General features: G+C 51.0%; 6 protein-coding genes across 6 annotated transcripts; 2 read left to right on the top strand and 4 right to left on the bottom strand.

The window, feature by feature from the left end:
• Positions 1–999: 999 nt before the first annotated feature.
• Positions 1000–3274, bottom strand: ASPBRDRAFT_114366 (pre-rRNA-processing protein ESF1; the record flags this gene model as incomplete). Its single annotated transcript, XM_067616817.1, has 2 exons — positions 1000–3122; positions 3208–3274. 2 exons carry the CDS (start codon positions 3272–3274, stop codon positions 1000–1002), a joined length of 2190 nt encoding a protein of 729 aa, XP_067485461.1.
• A 242-nt stretch (positions 3275–3516) lies between these two features.
• Positions 3517–5587, bottom strand: ASPBRDRAFT_37414 (uridine kinase family protein). The gene is made up of 8 exons (XM_067623723.1): positions 5270–5587; positions 5065–5192; positions 4834–4978; positions 4738–4780; positions 4568–4681; positions 4478–4519; positions 4194–4425; positions 3517–4117 (listed from the first exon to the last, which is right to left on the bottom strand). The coding sequence occupies exons 1-8, from the start codon at positions 5438–5440 to the stop codon at positions 3634–3636; spliced, it is 1359 nt and encodes a 452-aa protein (XP_067485462.1). The 5' UTR covers positions 5441–5587; the 3' UTR covers positions 3517–3633.
• Positions 5588–6024: 437 nt separating this feature from the next.
• ASPBRDRAFT_115267 (uncharacterized protein) lies at positions 6025–7227 on the top strand (the record flags this gene model as incomplete). The annotated part of the gene is made up of 3 exons (XM_067616882.1): positions 6025–6101; positions 6295–6490; positions 6700–7227. 3 exons carry the CDS (start codon positions 6025–6027, stop codon positions 7225–7227), a joined length of 801 nt encoding a protein of 266 aa, XP_067485463.1.
• A 1752-nt stretch (positions 7228–8979) lies between these two features.
• Positions 8980–11810, bottom strand: ASPBRDRAFT_167786 (putative NADH-ubiquinone oxidoreductase 64 kDa subunit). The gene is made up of 5 exons (XM_067619629.1): positions 10804–11810; positions 10395–10735; positions 10182–10332; positions 9397–10128; positions 8980–9327 (listed from the first exon to the last, which is right to left on the bottom strand). The coding sequence occupies exons 1-5, from the start codon at positions 11618–11620 to the stop codon at positions 9311–9313; spliced, it is 2058 nt and encodes a 685-aa protein (XP_067485464.1). The 5' UTR covers positions 11621–11810; the 3' UTR covers positions 8980–9310.
• Positions 11811–12257: 447 nt separating this feature from the next.
• On the bottom strand, positions 12258–17801 carry ASPBRDRAFT_114950 (putative sister chromatid cohesion protein Mis4; the record flags this gene model as incomplete). Its single annotated transcript, XM_067616858.1, has 5 exons — positions 12258–15078; positions 15129–17133; positions 17186–17322; positions 17379–17568; positions 17639–17801. The coding sequence occupies 5 exons, from the start codon at positions 17799–17801 to the stop codon at positions 12258–12260; spliced, it is 5316 nt and encodes a 1771-aa protein (XP_067485465.1).
• Positions 17802–18198: 397 nt separating this feature from the next.
• ASPBRDRAFT_50987 (DNA-directed RNA polymerase I core subunit RPA12) lies at positions 18199–18706 on the top strand (the record flags this gene model as incomplete). The annotated part of the gene is made up of 3 exons (XM_067626651.1): positions 18199–18313; positions 18383–18614; positions 18688–18706. 3 exons carry the CDS (start codon positions 18199–18201, stop codon positions 18704–18706), a joined length of 366 nt encoding a protein of 121 aa, XP_067485466.1.
• Positions 18707–18803: the final 97 nt, after the last annotated feature.

An 18803-nucleotide genomic window follows, 5' to 3' on the forward strand; every position in this document is an offset into this window, starting at 1 on the left:
ACCATGATCAAGCCATCCAGAAGGAATGAACGGGGGGGCTTCTCTTTCACGGTGGAGGCCAGACACGCCCACTTGCCAGGGGGGGAAAAAGCAGTAGTAGTGAGTGAAGCAAAGTAAATAGTCGTTAAAGGAAGCAGTAGTCTGAAAGTTAACTAGTGGTAGTGACTGCCCGTGTCCAGAAGGGGGTTAGTCAGCCGCAATTGGACCGGAAAGAATTAAGTGACTGGGGATCGGATTCGAAGCCAATCGAACCAGATGAATGGAAGTGACTTTCCACAACGGAGAAAGACACAAACAAGTGGGAATGAATTGACCCAGAGGGGAAGGGGGGAGAGAGACGGAGGGAGGGAAGGAGGAGGAGGAGGAGCAGGAGGAGGGGAATATTGGGGAAGGAAAGCGAAAGGGAAAGAGCGAAGAGTCCCGAAAGGGCGGTGAAGCTGGCCGCACTGCACATGATCTCAGCCTCATCTCATCGCGGCCGATCGCCTGCAACTTCACGGCCTTTCGGGCCTGTCAGCGCTCGACTGCCCCCCTGCACACGGCCCAATCTGTCACACAATCACCTCATGCTGCATGGGCCAGGCAGCGTTTGGGCGGGAATCTGCACCACTCGGGATTCCCAAAGCCCCTCAATCCCACTCTGATTCATCAGGATTTCCTCCGTGTGAATGCCGGATCTATACATTGCGTTTCATTACTCGCCTACGCCCCGTCATGGGTTGGATCTGGTGGAATCAGGGGAATGAGCCTGGACTAATGAGAGCCACAAGCGACAGGTCGGATAATAATACAGCAGTTACAATGCAGGGGTGCACAAAGAACGAACAATGACATTGTCGTCCAGATCACAGGCCGACGCTCAAAATCTCTCAATTAACACACAAGAACCTTTAGCCAATGGTATCTGCATCCTCATCCCAGGGATGACGCTTTCATGATAGATGAGTAAGTAGTGGTAGAAGGAGTAAATAGTAGTCAACTAAATATAGTACAATCCAATCAGGTGCGTTTGGTCTTTTGCTTCACCTTTTCGACCAGTTTCTTCAGATCGTCCGACCCGCCCTCCTTGGACGCACTCTTCTTCTGCTTCTTCTTTTGTTCACGAGGGGCATCCTCCTCGTCTGCGTGGTCATCCCGCTCCCTGCGTCGCTTGCGACCCTCCTCCAAGAGAGCCTTCATACCCGAAGTCGCCTTGAATCGGGGGTTGGTGGGATCGATCGCGAACTCGTGGCTCTCGTACAGTCGAGCAAAACGAGGATCGGTGACTTCCATCTCGAAATCATCCGTGGGGGCTTCAACTTGCTTGCCCTTACCCTTGCCCTTCTTGTTCTTCTTGCGAGCCTGCTTCTCGGCCTTTTCGATCTCATTCATATCGAAGTGCTTGATGCCAGGCTTGTTGTTGTCGTCCATCATAAGCAGCTCCAGCTCCGCCCGCTTGGCTGCGGCCGCGGCTTCCTCCGCTGCACGCTCCTCTCGCTTCTTGCGTTTCTCTTCCTTACGACGAGCAGCCGCAGTAGCCTTGCCAGCGGGGTCGTCGAAGAAGGGATCGTCAAAGCCCAAGTCGTCCTCCTGGGGCTGTTCCTTAGCATCCGAGGCATCAGCGGCGTCGTCCTCCTGCTCGCCGTCCTCACCACGCTTGGAGGCCTTGAGCTTCTCCTTTCTGCGCTTCTTCCTCTCACGCTCCTTGCGAATGTATTTCTCAATCGTAGTCTCATCCTTCTCGGGCTCGTTCTCGAAGATGCTGTCGCCCTTGGGGCCACCAGCCAGACCGGAAGTGAAGGTGACCTCCATCTCACCGACGGGGCCGTCGGACTTGGACGATGGCGTAGGCTCCGCACCAAGGCCAAGTAGGGCTCGAAGACGTTGCTTCTCTTCCTCCTTTTTAGAGACCTTGGAAGCTTCCCCATTGCCGCGCGTAGTATCAACAATCTCCACGCCACCCTCATCCTCGTCATCCGAGCTATCACTGGCCAGATAAGCCTTCAAGTCGTTCTCGTCGATGTCCTTCCGACTACCCCGGAAGGCCCGAGCCTGAGCTTCCTTGCGCGACTTATCCTCCATATCCCAGGTCAGCTTGACCTTGCTGTGCTGCAGCGCATCGGTGACGAATTCGTTAGGTTGGTACCCATCGGGGATGCGGTCGCACTCGTCGCGGGGCGTATCGTCGGAAAAGTCAGTGTCCTCGGGCACAAAGCGAAGGTCGAAGAAGTTGGCGCTAGACAAGTACTCAGCACCATCGACGAGGTCATAAACGTGCTTCGCAACATCTCTAGACGAGAAAGTCAAGATAGCATAGAAGTAGCGTAGCCGCTCCAGCTGATACTTCCGTAGCTGTGTCGAGTTGAACTCCTCGCCCTTGTCCTCCTTCAGCATAGACTGCTTGATCTTCTCTTCCTCCTCATCAGAATCCATCTCGGAGTCATCCTCAGAGTCATTGCCCTTCTTCGACGCAAAGATCTCCCTAGGCGGCCCCTCCGTCTCCTCCCTCTCCATCCGCTCCTTACCGAACTCACTAGGATAAACCGCCACCTTCAACACCCTCCCACCAGTCGGCGCAAAACTGGAGAAAACCGCCATCAGGTCCTCCGCGCGGATATTATCCCAATCAAGATTCACCACCGCAATGCGATCCGTAACATCACCAGTGGGCACATCCGCGCGCTGCTTATCGGGATATTCCAGCTCCTCGCCAAATCCTTCGAACTCATCTTCGTCCTCGTCTTCCTCGTCGCTCGAGCTCTCCTCCTCCGAGGACGAAGACTCATCGAACCCTCCATCTCTGGCTGGATCGTAGGATTCCGCCTTCCTCAGCTCTCTAAGCACCTCCTCGTCATCTGCAACGCTGGCGTCTTCAAGACCATCATCTTCCTCGTCCTCATCATCGTCCTCGTCTTTTTCTTCTCCCTCCTGCGCATCCTCATCCAGCTGGTAGAATCGCTCCAGCTGCTTCTTGGTGTCGTCTCGGGAGAGCTTCCGGCCGTATCTATCGACTGCGGCGTTGCGGGAGAAATCCTTGTCGCGCAGCATGTGCGCGAATCGCTTGTCGAGCTTTACATGGGTTTGGCGTTTGCTGGGGAGACGATAGCGAGGGTCGGTCTGGATGTTGGCAAATCTGGGATCGGCTAATTGTACAGAAAGAGAATATGTTAGCCGTGTGTTCAATCTTTTCTTTGGAAGAATAGAATAGGTTGATCGTGAGGTACGTACTGATCACCGAGCCGGAGTCATTTTTGGCGGCGCCGCTCTTCTTGCCTTTCTTTTTGAGGTCAGGCATGGTGGCACGCCTATGGGTAATAAGTGATTATTCTGATAGACGTCTAGAAAAGAAGAATCTGAGCACCCTCTGCTAATAGAAGAAGAGTGGATCGTGTTGTTGAGGTGATTGCTGGAAAAGTGATGATCATGGATAATTTTCTGGCGGCGGAACCAAAGATTCTTCGGCGAGCCTTGGATGTGGTCCGTGCGTTTCTCCGAAGGTTCAGGTTAACTCCGTCTACTCGAGCGCTAGCACCTGCCCAGATTGTGTCCTATAGAATTTTTTTCTATTATATCACGTATATGTAGTGAGACGTATGTATATATGCCTATTTCCACAATATCCCAGGTCGTCCATGGTTGGATTCTGTCCATGACTCAACAGCCAAAATATCTCTTTTCAATCCACCGAGGTTCGCGCTCCTCCTCAATCCGTCCAACTACAACCTTAATTGCAGGGAACACTGTAGTCAGTCGCTTCAATCCAATCTTGCCTGCAGCGCAGGTCACGAAAATAATCTTATCCTCTTGAACCCCGTGGTCAATCATAACACGAACCGCCATTAGAGCAGCACCTCCACTGGACATCTGAGGGTCGAGGAGCATGACGTTCTCGTGGTTCTCGATATTGGGAGGGAGCTTAAGATAATGAAGCTCGGGTTCTTCGTTCTTTTCATTAGTCTGGATCAGCACACGGCCAGTGATGCAGTCAGGAATGGTCCGCTTGAGCGCTGTCTCGAGACAAGACCCTCCGCGCAGAATTGCGACGGCAGACACTACACCAGCTTGATTCAAGCCTTCATAGCTGGTCGACTGGGGTGTATCCACTGCTTGTGATACGTAGCACGTCAAATCCAAGGCCCTGTGCCGTAGGTAACATGTAAGCTATAATTCCACTATATCATGCGACGTGCGCAAATGATAGCAGCCTGACTCACTTTTCAATCAGTAAAGCGGCGAGTCGGTCGAAGTAGAACACAAAGTCAACTTGTTCCGTTGCCGGGTCTTGGAGAATGGTATTCATGCCGACGAATTGCGGCGTCTGGGGCATCATCAAGACGTTAGAAGAGAGTTGCTCTTCCGAGGCGATGAGGCCAAGCCGGTTAAGCTCTGCATTATGCTTCTCTGACTTCTCATCAAGCTTGCGCTGGATATGTTGCACGACCATTTCTTAAGCTGGAGTTAGCGTGATGGCCCGAGAGCGGGGAGCAGGCACTCTTACCAATAGCGGTTCGGTTTTCGATACCACGGGGAATAATAATGTCTGGGGGTTTGTCAGACCACACTCAACTTAAGGATCAGCCCTACATACCAGATACAGCTCGTTGGGGTTCGACGTATTGCTTGTAAGAAGGCTTCACATAAGTGAACCACTGCTTGACGATGCCTTCGACGTCTCTTCCTCTCTCACGGACATCGCGCATGACTAGCTTACTCTCCGTTAGAGCAGTACCAAGGGGTTGAAAAGTAGGACAAACTGACTTCTGCGCCCAAGGCAGACATCCATGTCTGCTTCAACAAATATCTACCGAGTAATAGTGAGTGATGGCTCGCATTCTGAATGTGGGCGGAACCTACCTTAACATCCAAGAGCTCCATGATCCTCGGGTCATGCAAGGCCAAAATACCCTCCAGGATCAATACACGCGGGGAATACAAGGTACTCGTTTCTGGCTGACGCTGGTGTTCTGCGAACGAGTAAATGGGAATATCTGCTTTCTTTCTAGATAGTTTGATGGAACCCTGTCAGCTTCCATATATGGGCACGTGCCCCACCAGCAATTACAGAAGGAGACTCATATACTGTACCCTTGCTTCAAATCCCTCAATGTTTGGACCAGGACATCAAAGTCCAAAGACTCCGGACAGTCAAAGTCATATTGATTGCGGTGGGCTCTGGCATGATCCTCCGGGGACAAGCTCTTGTAGAAGGAGTCCTGTACCACACACCGCCGTTAGAGAACAGGAAGCATTTATTGGTCGGCTAAACAATTATGAAAGCGGTCGTATATACCATTACGAGAATCACCACCCAGGGAAGATTCAGAGACTTCACAATCTCCATGGCCACCGAGGTCTTGCCGGAGCCGGAGCTGCCTGCGATGCCGATGATACTCAAATCCGCCCATGGTGGAGAGTAGCGTCTGTCTGTCGCAGACGAGTATACAGGGGAGATTGACTGCATCTTGCCGACCCTCACCGGAGGAACTGACCTGCCAAAACGAAGAAGACTAGTGACAGGCCGGCCTGATCATAACCGCAAGGGCAAAAGCAAAACTCAGCAGGGAGACCAGCAGCAGAGAAGCGCCGGCGACACAAGCTTTTGGAACCGATAAGAGAGACTTCGGCGATAATTACACTCCAATTCCAAAAGGGACCAAGTGATCGCCGCCTTCCCCGATCGGGCCTAGCTGGGGGCCGTGACCTTCGCTTGCGGCTTTAGGCTTAGCTGGTGAACGTGACCTAAAACCCGCCGCGGTTTTCTTCTTCTTAAAGAGCTCCTCCTCCTTCCCGCCGTTGGTTTTTCTTCTTCTCCTTCTCCTTCTCCCCTTCTTCACTCAATCTTCTGCCCCGAGCATCCTAATGGCTCCCGTCTGCGAAGCTTTCCATCTTCACAGACGGCCTGTTGCTCGCTACCAGGTCACTTGACATCTCCCACATCGCAAAATTTCGCAGCCACTGAGCTCGTCACCATGTCCTCTGCCAATTACGTATGCGTCCTGACATGTCGTGTGTGCCGCGTGGTTGCCTGGTTTTAACGGGAAGCAGATGTCTCCCTCTTCCTCGACGACGCCGACATGGCATCAGTTCGAACGGAAGGTCGAAGAGGTGAAACCATCCAAAACGTGAGTCCATTACCCCGCTATTTCCGTCTCGCGCTACGATTGCATGATGTATCTTGAAAATCAAGTTGGGAATCTCTCTGAAAAACCTTGAGGAGAAACTATTGACTTGTGTTTCTGAACGCTTCGTTTTCACCTTGCCTTGTCATCAATCATCTTGCCGATTGGTCTTCAGTTACTGACTGTCCTTCTAAAGTGATATCAACTATTTAGTCATGGATTACCTCATCACCAACGGCTACCCAGCTGCTGCGAAGAAGTTTGCAGTAGAGGCCAATATCCAACCCAGGGCAGATGTCGAGTTGATTCAAGAAAGAGTTGAGATTCGTACTGCAATCCATTCTGGGAATATTCAACTTGCCATTGAGAAAATCAATGAGCTCAACCCTCAGGTAAGATACCTCTTCCATCTCCCACTCCTACCCACCCCACCCTTGTTGCTAGGATTATACAAAGTTTCATGCACCACTCAGAACATCCCTTTTGGGGTTTGTTGATAAACAAACATCACCAATTTTCAATATGAGCACCAAGACCTAAACATGCCGTCTCTTATCGTCACACCTATGTCATGGCCTTTTTGCTGACTTTACCGGCTTAGATTCTAGATGAAGATGCCCCTTTGCATTTCGCCTTGCTGCGTCTGCAACTAGTGGAGTTGATTCGCTCATGCACCACTTCCTCTGATGGAGACATCAGCCCTGCCCTTGAGTTCGCGACCTCACAACTGGCACCGCGGGCGCCCACCAACCCCCAGTTCCTGGAGGACCTTGAGAGGACCCTTACACTCTTGATATTCCCGACGGATAATCTGTCCCCATCACTTGCCCATCTACTACACCCCGACCTTCGTAAGGACATTGCCAACCGCGTCAATGAAGCCATCCTGCTGAATCAAGGCGCTCGTAAAGAGGCCCGGCTACGCAACTTGGTCAAACTGCGCGCGTGGGCTGAGCAGAAAGCCCGGGAGGCTAAGAAGGATTTACCCGAGAAGCTGGACCTCGGACTGGGCGATAATCCCAACACCCACAACAGTAATCCCTTGGCCAGTTCGACCAGTGCCAGCCACAATGGCTCTAACGACACCGTAATGACCAATAATGGGGACGTCGACCCCATGATCTCCTAAACCCAGGATTCGATCTGCGATCCCCCTGGTGCCTAATACTTCATTTCACGTATCACCGCGCGAATTTTTCTTGTTCACCATTGAGCACGGCGTTTGGGTGCAGGCTACGGGCAGGGTCAGCTTCCATAGCCCTCTTGTAACATCTACGGTTCAATACGAGGATACATTATGCATACACTGGACATCTGTCTCCGCCGACCGTGGTGTGCGGACCAGGAATTGGATCTGGACCTAACAAGTCCTCTCAACTTGAAACCCTTCATTCACAATGAACCTCCCACACAGTAGTCACACAGCCTAAATGCCATTCACAAGCTACGATTGACCAACAAGGTAGAAACAACCCAGCAAGGAAATACTATGAGATGATGCTATAAGCAGGTTATTTATATAGCACTTCTTGACAGTGCCATCCCTCCCATCACGTTCATTTTCAGGAAGAATCATTATTATTTCCCCCATCTCTAGTCCTTTAGTATGGGACCCCACGACGCACGTATCTTGTTCTCATACAGATTCTGTACCACGAAGCGAGAGCAGCACGTTAATTTCTAATGGGATCAAGTGATGACGAAACCGAAGGGACGAACAGAATCCACTCTACGAGTAGTTACTATTAGTAGCAGCTGATCTTGATAGTAGTACTACTATTGCCAGGGGTGATGTGCTGGCAGCTGACAACTTGAAATGCTATGAGTATATACTACTACTACTATACTACGGATCTCTTGTCTCGGGCTCTTTGTCTTCGAAGCCGATCGTTTCTGCCGTCGCCAGCGAACGGTTTCTTGTTCTGAGCTCTTTTGGGCCGTTCTCTACAGCCTATGACTATTATATGTCATATGTGGAGCAAAACATGGCCCTCATCGTTGATGGTCAGCTTTTCGCATCTTTTTCAGCGAATGCCTATCTGGTGTTCTTGTTCTTACAGTCCCAGATCCAGCATTTGGCCTCACAGCCAAATCGTGATTTTGAAACTACAGAGCAATTCTATCTAAGGCACATGGCCGCCACAGCAGCTACTACTACTACTAGTACAAGGAGTGAGCAACAGAAATATATACCTACACACAGGTTGCGCGGATGTCCAATACTGTTAAGTATTAGTACTAGTATCATGCTGGCTGTAGTCTATGCTATTTGTGGAAAGAACTCTCGGTCCAAATACACCCAAACTAGTGTGTTTGAATACTATACTTATAGCAAGATAGATCTGAACTCTATCTTGATGCAAGAGGATTCTCTTGTAATCAGCACTCTTAGATTCCATCATAAAACGGCAAAAGAAGGGGTTTAAGGATTTTTCGGCGTCATTCCGGCTAAATCGCATTGACTATCAACCCAAGTACTGTATGACTCTACTATGGTCTTCAAAATAGCAATGCGGCTCATCCTCAGACAACAACAGCCAGTAAGATTTCACTCCAAGCTATGATCTTAAGACCGACTGGGTATACATAATGCATGGCATTCAAGTGTATACTCCTCATCCTTCTACTCCAACTACACCGCTAATGAATCCGAACAATACGTATATATAGTATCTCAAGTTCTAACCAACTAGATTTGATGCATACATACATACATACAACCAACATCAACCACTTAAAGCCTTTGCATTTGCATTACTTACTTACAACACAGGGTATCCCTCCCCTAGTCCCCCTATTGGATACCACAAGAGAGAGAAAAGAAAAAGAATCCCCCATGTCAACTAAGGCACAATAATAGCAAAAACCTCATCAAAGATGGGGTTAGTAACCGATGTTATACCTTGTCGTCTCATATGTAGAGTAGGTACATTCGAGGCGAACCTTCATTGTCATACAACTGTACTATAGTAGCAGCATGTCACTTCCAGCTAGACCCAGCTACGCTTGGGTACTGATTCAATACTAGATAAGAAAGAAAAAAAGATATAATGTTATTTACGTAGTAGTTCATAGGGCATAAGTAGTAGATATAGACGTGGTAGGAGTGTGGTGACTGCAGGCCATATAATATATGGCGCCCATCCGGTGACAGCAATCCATCAGGAAATCAAATGCACATCACAGCTAAAGGTGGAAAAGGAAAAAGCACCTTAGAAGCTCATAAGATCTGAACCAACAGTTAGCAATGAACCCCGTAAACCGATAGGGCAGGGCGAAGAAAGAAGAAACAACTTACCTCTTCCAAACAATGACCGCTTGGCCCAATCCATGGCCAACATACACCTCGTCCGGAAGCTGACACTCTCGGCAAAGTAAACACTCCGCCAGAGGTACATTGCCAGGACACCACCACTGAAGTTCAGTCCGCCAAAGTCAAAGATAGCAGCGTTGCTAATGTACGCCAGACTTCCCAAATGCTTGTACTTGAAAGCCTTGTAGCACGCCTCATCCAGATCACCATAGTCGATCTGGTTCGCCTGCATACCCGGCAATGCGGCCGCAATCTTGGTCAGCTTACGACCGAGATACTCGCCCTGCTGGTTCGCGCGCTGCGCCGTAGCAGGCAGGGAAGTGAGCTTCGTGTCGATCTGGTGCAGGAGTTCGGAGAGTTCACCGAACTCGAGCGTGCCGGATTGGTCCTTGTCGTATTGCTCGAAGAGCTTGTCGAGACGGCGGAGGTGGTTCGAGGCTTGAGGGAAACGCTTGCGGATGCGAGTCGCTACTTCGCGCCATTCGCGGAAGGTCAGGTGCAGCTTCTCGGGGTCCTTGCCTTTCTCCCAGGCTATGGTGCGCAGGAAGGACATGATGTTGCCGGCGAGGTTGTTCTGGACGGTGGAGCAATCGCCAATTGCGTAGACGTCGCCGAGGGGTGCGCCGATCAGACGAAGGTGAGAGTCTGTTTCGAGGGCGTGCTTGTTGTTTTGGGAATCAAGCTTGTCGGATAGGCGTTTGCAAAGATCGGCACGGGCTGTCATGGGTGTGAGTGTGTTGGTTGGATAGATAGGAGGTGGAATCACGTACCGACACCAGTGGACCACAGACAGAAGCCCATGGGGATCTCCTTCAGGACGCGCTTCCCGTCTTCCTCTTGCGTGAAGAGGACCCGGTCATCGCGGACCTCCGCCACTCTGGCGTTCGTCAATACGTCGACGTGGTCGCGAGCGAAACGGGACTGTACGGGCCAGTTAGTTATGGTAATTCCTGGCACGCGACAAACGGGGACCCTGGACTGACCTCAGCATAGCGAGAGAGCGCTTCATCGTAGGTGTTCAGAATGTGACTACGGCTCTGAATGATGTGCACGGAGATCTCGTTCCGAAGGATCTTAGGGAAGGAGTATAGGAGGTCCTCGTTGAGCAGATCGAACAGCTCCGCAGCGAACTCAACACCCGTCGGGCCTCCACCGCAGACAACGAAAGACAAAAGTCGCTTACGCTCCTCGTCACTAGTCGTAGGCAAACAGGCAAGTTCCATGTTGTCCAAGACCTTGTTCTTGATCTTCCGGGCATCATCGATCGACTTCAGGAAGTGGCAGTTGTCCAGTCCCTTAACGCCGTGGGGGTTGGTAACACAACCTATCGGATCGGAGAGTTAGTTTCAGGAACATCATGCCAGCAGGAAGAGAGGAAGATTTCGAACGTACCAACACCAATGACTAGTTTGTCATAAGGCAGATAGAACCTCTGCTCCTGGCCATTGGCATCGACTTGAGACACCTCGACCAATTTCTCGGAAAATTCAACGTCCTGGGCCTCTCCCTTGAGGAAATGGCCGTGCACCCGCTGCACGATCCGACGAACAGGCTCGACAAGCGACCTCAGACCCAGAGTTCCGACCGTCGCAGACGGCAGCATGGGAGTGAACAGGAAGTAGTTGGTAGGGGACACGACCGTGACATGGTAGTCACCGGGGTTGAGATGCTTCAGAAGGGCGATGCTACCCCAACCCGTACCCAGGATGACCAGACGGGGCTTGTCCTTCTGCTGCAGCTTATCCTCCGAATCACTGTCTCCAATCAAGACCTCCGCGATAGGGAGGTTCTTGGGTCCACCGCGCCGGGGATTCAGCGCCAATTCCGAAACGGGGATATCTTCCGCACTCGAGGATTCGCGGTAAGTGGTTGCATCGTAGATGAAGAATGCCACGACGGCAGCACCGCTCATGACAATGAAGCCGCCACAGTAGGCGAAGGACTTGAAAATGGCATTGCGGAAAGAGGATTTCTGAGGAGGTTCGCTGGCTTCGGGGGTGGTAGAATTATGTCGGACAGAATATTGGGGGTTGAAAAAGGCACGCGACGCCAAGCATTGAGCTGTCGCCGTGCGATGAGGTAACCGGGTTCGGGAGGCAGCGAGGCCTGCTGATGCTGGAGACTTCGAAGACTGGTACCGACGAGATATAAGGGCGATTCTTCTCAGGGCATGGTGGTCCGGACGACTCCGGAGCAGCGCCGCGCTCATGGCGTCTAAGCTGGCAGGAGGAACGAGCGGTCACTGCGAAGGGGCCAGACTGGAGACAATCGACCCGCGAAGAGGCCCAATGGCACAAGAAAGAGGAGAGGAGAGAGAGGTAACAACGAGCGATGACACCAAAGTGACAGGTGAAAAGCACAGAGAAAGAGACACGCTGACTGCGAGAGGAAGAGGGAAGATTCAAGGAGGACGAACAACACTTGGAGAAACCACTGCACCGCGACGTCATCTGGCCAAGCCGCGCTCGACCCGCTCGGCCTGCAGGGCCCGGCTTGGCATCTTTTGCTCGATCGGGACAGTTATACGGAGGTAGCTATAGTTACACATCTATAGTTTGTTCTCATGCATTGTTTGTTTATTTCCATCTGGATACTAGACATATGGTATTTGAAAAAATAGGGTCATCTCATCACACATAGGAAAGGAAGAGAAATAAGAATAATAATGTCAATGCGCCTCCCACCCACCGTTGTAAGTAATACCTCGTCGGCATTCCGAACGCCAGTTCCGATCCCATAAATGCATCATCCTCTTAGGTAGTTTAATAGATAATAGACAGCCAAAAAAAAAAAAAAAAATACACGGGTCATGGTGCCAACCCCGATCAACGGTTTCGGCACCTCTTCTAATTCCACTCCAATTCTTCTCCTGGCTCCGTACTGGCCCGTTTCTTGCCAGATCCAGGCTTTCGGCCCCGGGGACGCTTGACAGGACTCTGCCCGGACATGGAGTTCTTTCGCTTCCCCGGACGGGACCCAGCAGCAGCTCCCCAACCGGCTGCTGGGTCATCCATGTCGGTGGCTGCGTCCAGATTGTCCCCTTCTGCATCCTCACCACCTCCAACCTTGAATTCGTCGTCGATATTAAGCAAAGTCGCAAACTCGCGGCACTTGTCAATCATACTCTGCTCGCTGCTCAATGCGTTCATATTCCGAGCGATGGCGTCCCAGAACTTGTCGCCCGTCACGCCGTGCACCTTCGTGGCCGACTTGCTGAGCTCCTTCGATGCAGCTTTGGCCTCTTTGACGCGTGCATTCGCTGTGACACCATACAAACGGCGGAGATAGGTTCGGGCTTCCCAGAGCATGGAAAGGGATGCAGCGGCGGTAGCCAGAAGCCTCAGGGTAGCTGGATTATACTGCTGCAGGGCTACCATGGTTTCTAGGCCTTCTGTTGCAGGAGCAGGCATTCCCTCCACGGTAGTGGGCTCCCTCTTAGCGATAAAGATATCGGTTTCGATCGAGTGGGCTACAACGGTCCCAGTCGCAGAGACAATGCGTTCCATGCAGCCGATTGTCGGTACGAGTTCGGCAAGTTGATTGTAGTCAAGGAAAGCGAGGTTCTGAGCCACAAAGCGAGATAGTAGAAGATGCTCGGGCGGGTCGCCGGTGGCGTCAAGCTTTTTCAGTTCAAAGTCGACCTTTGAGCACAAGTTCGAGAGAAACTTTCTCTGGTAGCGACTGTTGCTGATTTTGATGATATCGAACAGCGGCGCAAGTTTGGCAATGTACGGGCGGCTTGATGCACCACTGGGGTCCCCGACCACATCGCGCTGGTAGTAGAAAGCCTCCTGGACAGCACGCATGTATTCCCTTTCGAACATCGATTCGTACTGCTGGTGAAGCATCTTATGAGTGTCAAACGCAACTTTTGCAATCGCGGGAACAGTCGATGTCTCCAACGAGACAAGAACGCCAGCACATTCCTTAGGGTGAACCAATCCTTGACGATTGATACTGGCAATCAGCTCGATGGCAGTCAGAGCGTAGGAGTCTTGCCGCGATTGTGCAACTCGAAGCATGCTCCGCAGAAAGTGCTGGGCAATCAACGCGGCGGCACCATCGTTGTCGCTGGCCTTCAAAGACCCTCCTAGTCGCGTGGCGCTTTCCTGCTCGGCGATCTCAGCGGCAGGTAGCACGGTCTTCTCGGCCTTCCCTTCGTGCATTGCGAAGAACTCCGCGAATGACCTCAGCACAATGTTCTGCAGGCTAGGATTATCTTCTTCAAACACCATAGACAGAACCTGCCTTGGCTTATCACGACTGAATTGGCCTGGCCAGGACTGGCAAATCGATCCCAAACTCTCCAGGGACATGACTCTCAGCTCAAGAGGTTGTTTCGGAAGGGTGAAGGGTATAATGGCATCAACCATCAGGCCCGCCACTGACCCGCCGCCCCATGATGGGAAAGCATTCTTGAAATGCGGCTCGTACTTTTCAAGATCGCAGTGTCTGCCAACACAGCCGGCAATACGGATGTAGCTTTTGGCTCTGGCTAAGACTGCGGCGTTTGCACTGTCCGAAAGATCTATGTTTTTGTAATGCTGTATCGGTTTCAGAACGGAGATGGTCAGCTTCACTAGCCGGTCAGTATTGTGCAGAACTCCGTTGATAGTCCAGAGGCACGCCATCACTTCATTCAACTCTGAGCGAGCAAGCTTAGCAACGCTCTTGAAAAGGTCGTTTTGCACCTCCCTCAGCAGGGTATTGTGGGCGGACGACAAATATGGCAATACGCATCGGTAGATGACTACCACGGAGCGGAAAAGGAAAAGGTCCTCGGCCGTAGCCAGGTGTCCAATGTAAGGATGCAAAGTCTCCAGCTGATCAGGCCGGAACAACTTTGCATTGGCCTTTGCAAAAACGGTGACTGTTTGCAAGAGTGCTTGCTGGAATTCTTTCGACGATTCGGTACCTTCAACCAGCTTCTCGAACATTGTAGAGACCATTGCTTTGCATACTTTGAAGTTCAAAGATGCGGTCTTGGACGTTTCGGACAGGACCTTTCTGAGACAGTTGTTCAGGGTCTCGAGCGCTGTTTCGCTTCGCTGAACCAGGCTGACGATGAGTGTCACCCTCTCATCAAGACCGACCTTGAGTTTCGGGCCATCCTGAGCCGAGTCGATGAGTCCGTGGAAGGGAGTGAGCCAGATCTCCTCAAATGTTTGTCGCGCCAAAGTCGCCACACTGTCTTCCAAGTCGCCTGTACGTTGAAGAAAGCTATCCATAATCGCAAGCTTCAACTCGGTACGCGACGTGTTGAGGTAGATATCCTTCAGTAATCCGATGCAGCGCTTTCGTACACCAGCAGTTTGATCGGCGGCGCAGGTCAAGATAGCCCGGCAACCGTCCTCTTCCAACTTCGGCTTCAATGCAATGCATTTCGCGATCAAGGACAACGCAGAATCACGGACCATGGGAGATGCGTCAGTAGCACAGCGCAGAATTACACGCATGACTGAAGCATCTCTATCAAGAAGACTTGGGTCTTTCTCGAGCATGTAGATTACACTCTTCAAGCTACGGCTCCGAACTTTGGCCTGATCACTCGCAATCGAGTTGAGCAAAACTTTGAGAATAGTGTCGAAAGCTTTGCAGAACCCTGAGTTCAAGACAGTCAAAATGTATGCAAACTTGCCATGCGCCGTAGGCACGGTGTTGAATTGCCTAGGAAATAGATCAGTAATGTGGTGTGAGCCTCAACACAAAGTACTCACCTGTGCGTCTCGAGCCATAGCGGATCAGAGAAAAGCTTGGAGAAGAGTGAAACCAGTTCTTCAGTCGCGTCGTCATACATGACCTCATCCTTGTCTTCAGAATTGTAGTAAACGGAACAAAAGGTCTTGGACCATTGGGTAAGATAGAACCCGCGAGCACTAGCAAGCTGCCAGTTGTCTACACTGCGGTCCTGGATGAAGTATTCGAGTGTCATTCGATAGGGGCCTTCGGCAACAACAAGGTCTTGTAGATGCAAAGCACGGCTCGAATACTCTTCGAACAGCTGTTTTAGGTGCTCGCTGAGATCGCTATCAGACTCCTCCATGGCCGGAAGCAAATGCTGAGCAGTTACGATGAGATCGGAGATGGCAGAGCCCATCCATCCTAGAAGTTCAAGAGCCATGCTTTTCGCTGTCGCAGAACTCTTGTCCAACTCGGCGATACCCACCATGTGAGAGGCCATGATACGGAGAAGCAATTCTGCAGCCGGCCAGTCGGTAGAGCCTAGGACGCTGATCAGGTCTTCGGTGAAAAGGTCGAAAATATTTCGATAAGGCTGATCGCCGGTTTTGGTGGATGTCATCGCTCGTTGAACGATGAATTTGACAATGTACTGAGCACTGCGTACTGCGTTATCATGTAAACGGTTGACCTTCGTCGCAAGCTGTTCCATGGACATGTTTGACTGGTCATCATCCACTCCCTGGCTGTCGCCGAGCACTTCGTCATCGTCCTCATCTTCCGCCGATCCAGGTGGCTTGCGCCTCAATCTAGATGCCCTTGAGTTCGGGACGTCCAAAGCAGTTGTCTGCACCAGTTGCATGACCAATGCAGTTAGAAGTTGGATATTTTTTCCGTCGGCCAATTTGAACTGTCTGGCACTCTGCCGAGTAGACGGAAGCTTTTCAAGGGATACAAGAATTTCATCCAGGATATATGGGCGTTGGGCCGGGTACTTGGAGAAGACCTTGGCCAGTACATCCATGGCTCCACGTCGAACCGACTCGAACTTTTGAACACCAACAGTAGAGTCTTTCTCCGTGTGAGAATTCTCGACGAAAATTAGCTTAGCTGCGAAGAACTCCGCGGCGGTGACAGTTCCTTCTGAGACGTCAATCCGTGAGAGGAAATCCGCAAAAAGAGCAAGTACTTTTTTGCTTTGCTGGATTAAGGTACCAAGAACCCGTTTTTGGGTAGAGAAGAATTCAAAATACTTCGCATCCTTGCCTCCAGGACGTGACTGGACAGCAGGGATGATACAGTGATCAAAGACTTGGTTAAAAACATTCGGTATGGCTTCAATCAAATCTTCCGGACAAAGGTCTCGTTCCGTCTGAGAACCAGACATGGTTTGCAGAAGACTACCAATGGCAAGAAGAGCATTCTGCATGTCATCCACCTTTTTTAACCAATCCTGCGTTTCAGACTCACTTGAGGGATCGTCTATTCTGAAATCCGGAGATTGGGCAGCAATAATTGGTTTTTCACAAAGCTTCTGGATCCTATTCAGATAGTCCGATGGGATATCTTGGAGTCGATTGTACCCAACCACTTTCTTGATTGCCTTCTGCAGCCGCGTATGGGCGTCGGATGAGAGGATGAGCCCGTTCACCTCGAGTGCATGGGCTGTAGTAAATACCACGTTTGTTTGTTCAGGAGCCGCACCGGAGGATGTACTGGGGTCGAGCTGATCCTCAGATTCGAAGATCTCATGGAGCAAGTCCTGCAACTTCACTAGGGCAGCGTCTGCCTCTTCCTTTTGGTCTTTCAGCCGGATAGTCGTAAGATTTTCGCCCCCATCAGTATTGAGTTTCCTCTTCTTCGACATGCCGTGATCATCAATGTGGGGCGGCAATGGCTTGACGGGAATTACTACCGATAGTTGACTTGGCTGTTGGCTCGGTCGGGAGGAGGGTGTAGGTACAGGTCTGTTTGCGACGGAAGGTTGCTGTTCATTGAAGGACGTAGGCTTTTGCGGCGGTTCTATGTCATCCGGCGTAGGATCTATCGATTGTCAGTTCACTTCTGAAGCCCATGTGAAGCGATGAAGCCCTACATCGAAATGCAATATCCGTAGCATCTAACATCATCTTTGCAAATGAACCAAGCTTGTTGCTGCTGGCGACATGGTCGTGGGCGGCTGTCAAGGGTGGTTGCCGAGTGCTAATCGAGCTTGTTGGCAGCTTGAACTTGCTAGTACCCGGGTAGGTGAGCATATGATATAAGAATGAAGCATGGATGAAGCTCACAATTCAGTCAACTGATCACCATCCAGCAATTGCTGCAAGTATTCCCGAGATGTCTCTAAGCGATTCGACTCGTCCCGTCCCGATTGGATTTCACCATTGAGTTGACTTAATGCCGTACGGCCGGACTGGAGGATGTGATTAATGGAGGTCGTATTGGGGGGTCGACCGACGTCAGGGCGTAGGATGCAATCTTAAGGAGACAAGCCAATCAGTTAGTTCAAGTTCACGGTGTTCACAAAGAGGGTTTATCTCGGTCTGACCTAAACCGAATAACGGCGAGCTGGACATGGGCGAGTACTGCAACGCTTCCTCAACAGCCAACGGCCTTTGCCAGCGGCGAGCCTGCCCGCTGGGGGCATGAGCTTGCGCTTGAGGATGGCCGTTGATGACGACCTGAACGGCCGGATGCCAGTTTTGAGCCATGGCGGCGGATATCCCTACTGGGAAGCTAAGGATGGGATAAAGGAAGATCTATGACTGTAGCTTAGACATGCCCTCCTCAGAGACATGGCTATGGGAGCAAGGAGAATGAGAGACCACCCCCGATAAACGCCTGATCATCCAAAAGATCTCCATGGCAAACCAATGCAATAATTAATGCCAGGCACGGTTCTCTTGCCGCTGCCGCGCCTCACCGCCCGGCACTAATGGCGCGCTGGGCCTGCGAAAATTGGCCCGTGCTGGAGCCATTCTTTCCGCCGCCATCCAAAGAATTGCAAGGCGGGAAAGAAAAAAAAAATAGTGAAGGGTCATTTAAATCGTGTTTCAATTTGTCCGATCGATCAGATCTGTTTTGCTGCAAACCACCGTATCTTTCAATATGTCCGCGATCGGAACTCTCGTCTTCTGCACTGACTGCGGCTCTCTGTTGGATGGCTCAATTGGAGATCCAACTAAGATTCTTGTCTGTGATGTCTGCGGAGCTAGGAATAAAGGTAGGTTTGCCTTGTTGATATCCTTAAGGCGCATTCACTGACCTTTTCCCTCTTTTCCTTGCCATTCAGACACCGTTCCCCAAACTATTGTCTCCGAGTCCAAGCCGAGCGCATTCCCGTCTGCCTTGAGAGCGAAAAGATCTGCGGTCCAGACCTTGACGGCGTCCGACAGAAGAACCGAAGCCCTTACTCAACATACTTGCGTGAAGTGTGGACGGAAAGAGATGTACTACACCACCGTACAACTGCGCAGTGCAGATGAAGGTAGTACGGTGTTTTACACCTGTGTCTGTGGTCACAAGTATGCAACCTACGATCTCTTTCTCTTTCCTTGCTTCTTCCGCAATACCTCATACTAATCTTCCGTTACACAGGGAATCGACGAACAACTAAACGGCAAAGACCTGGTGTCTGTATTTTTCTTTGGGGAATTCTCAATTGTACATCTATGAGTCATGAAAGCAACTATTTACCGGCATTGTAGACTTTT

This window comes from Aspergillus brasiliensis, assembly GCF_001889945.1.
Source record: "Aspergillus brasiliensis CBS 101740 unplaced genomic scaffold ASPBRscaffold_1, whole genome shotgun sequence".
In the NCBI taxonomy this organism is placed as follows: Eukaryota; Fungi; Ascomycota; class Eurotiomycetes; order Eurotiales; family Aspergillaceae; genus Aspergillus; species Aspergillus brasiliensis.

Excerpts from the sequence above, each read along its gene's own strand:
- ASPBRDRAFT_37414 (XM_067623723.1), bottom strand. The coding sequence starts at position 5,440 with ATGCAGTCAATCTCCCCTGTATACTCGTCTGCGACAGACAGACGCTAC. Across the intron at positions 4,781-4,833 it reads TGGAGCTCTTGGATGTTAAG|ATATTTGTTGAAGCAGACAT; the intron begins GTAGGTTCCGCC and ends ATTACTCGGTAG. Across the intron at positions 4,682-4,737 it reads TGTCTGCCTTGGGCGCAGAA|TCATGCGCGATGTCCGTGAG; the intron begins GTCAGTTTGTCC and ends AGAGTAAGCTAG.
- ASPBRDRAFT_167786 (XM_067619629.1), bottom strand. The coding sequence starts at position 11,620 with ATGAGCGCGGCGCTGCTCCGGAGTCGTCCGGACCACCATGCCCTGAGA. Across the intron at positions 10,736-10,803 it reads CAAACTAGTCATTGGTGTTG|GTTGTGTTACCAACCCCCAC; the intron begins GTACGTTCGAAA and ends CCGATCCGATAG. Across the intron at positions 10,129-10,181 it reads TCTGTGGTCCACTGGTGTCG|CCCGTGCCGATCTTTGCAAA; the intron begins GTACGTGATTCC and ends CACCCATGACAG.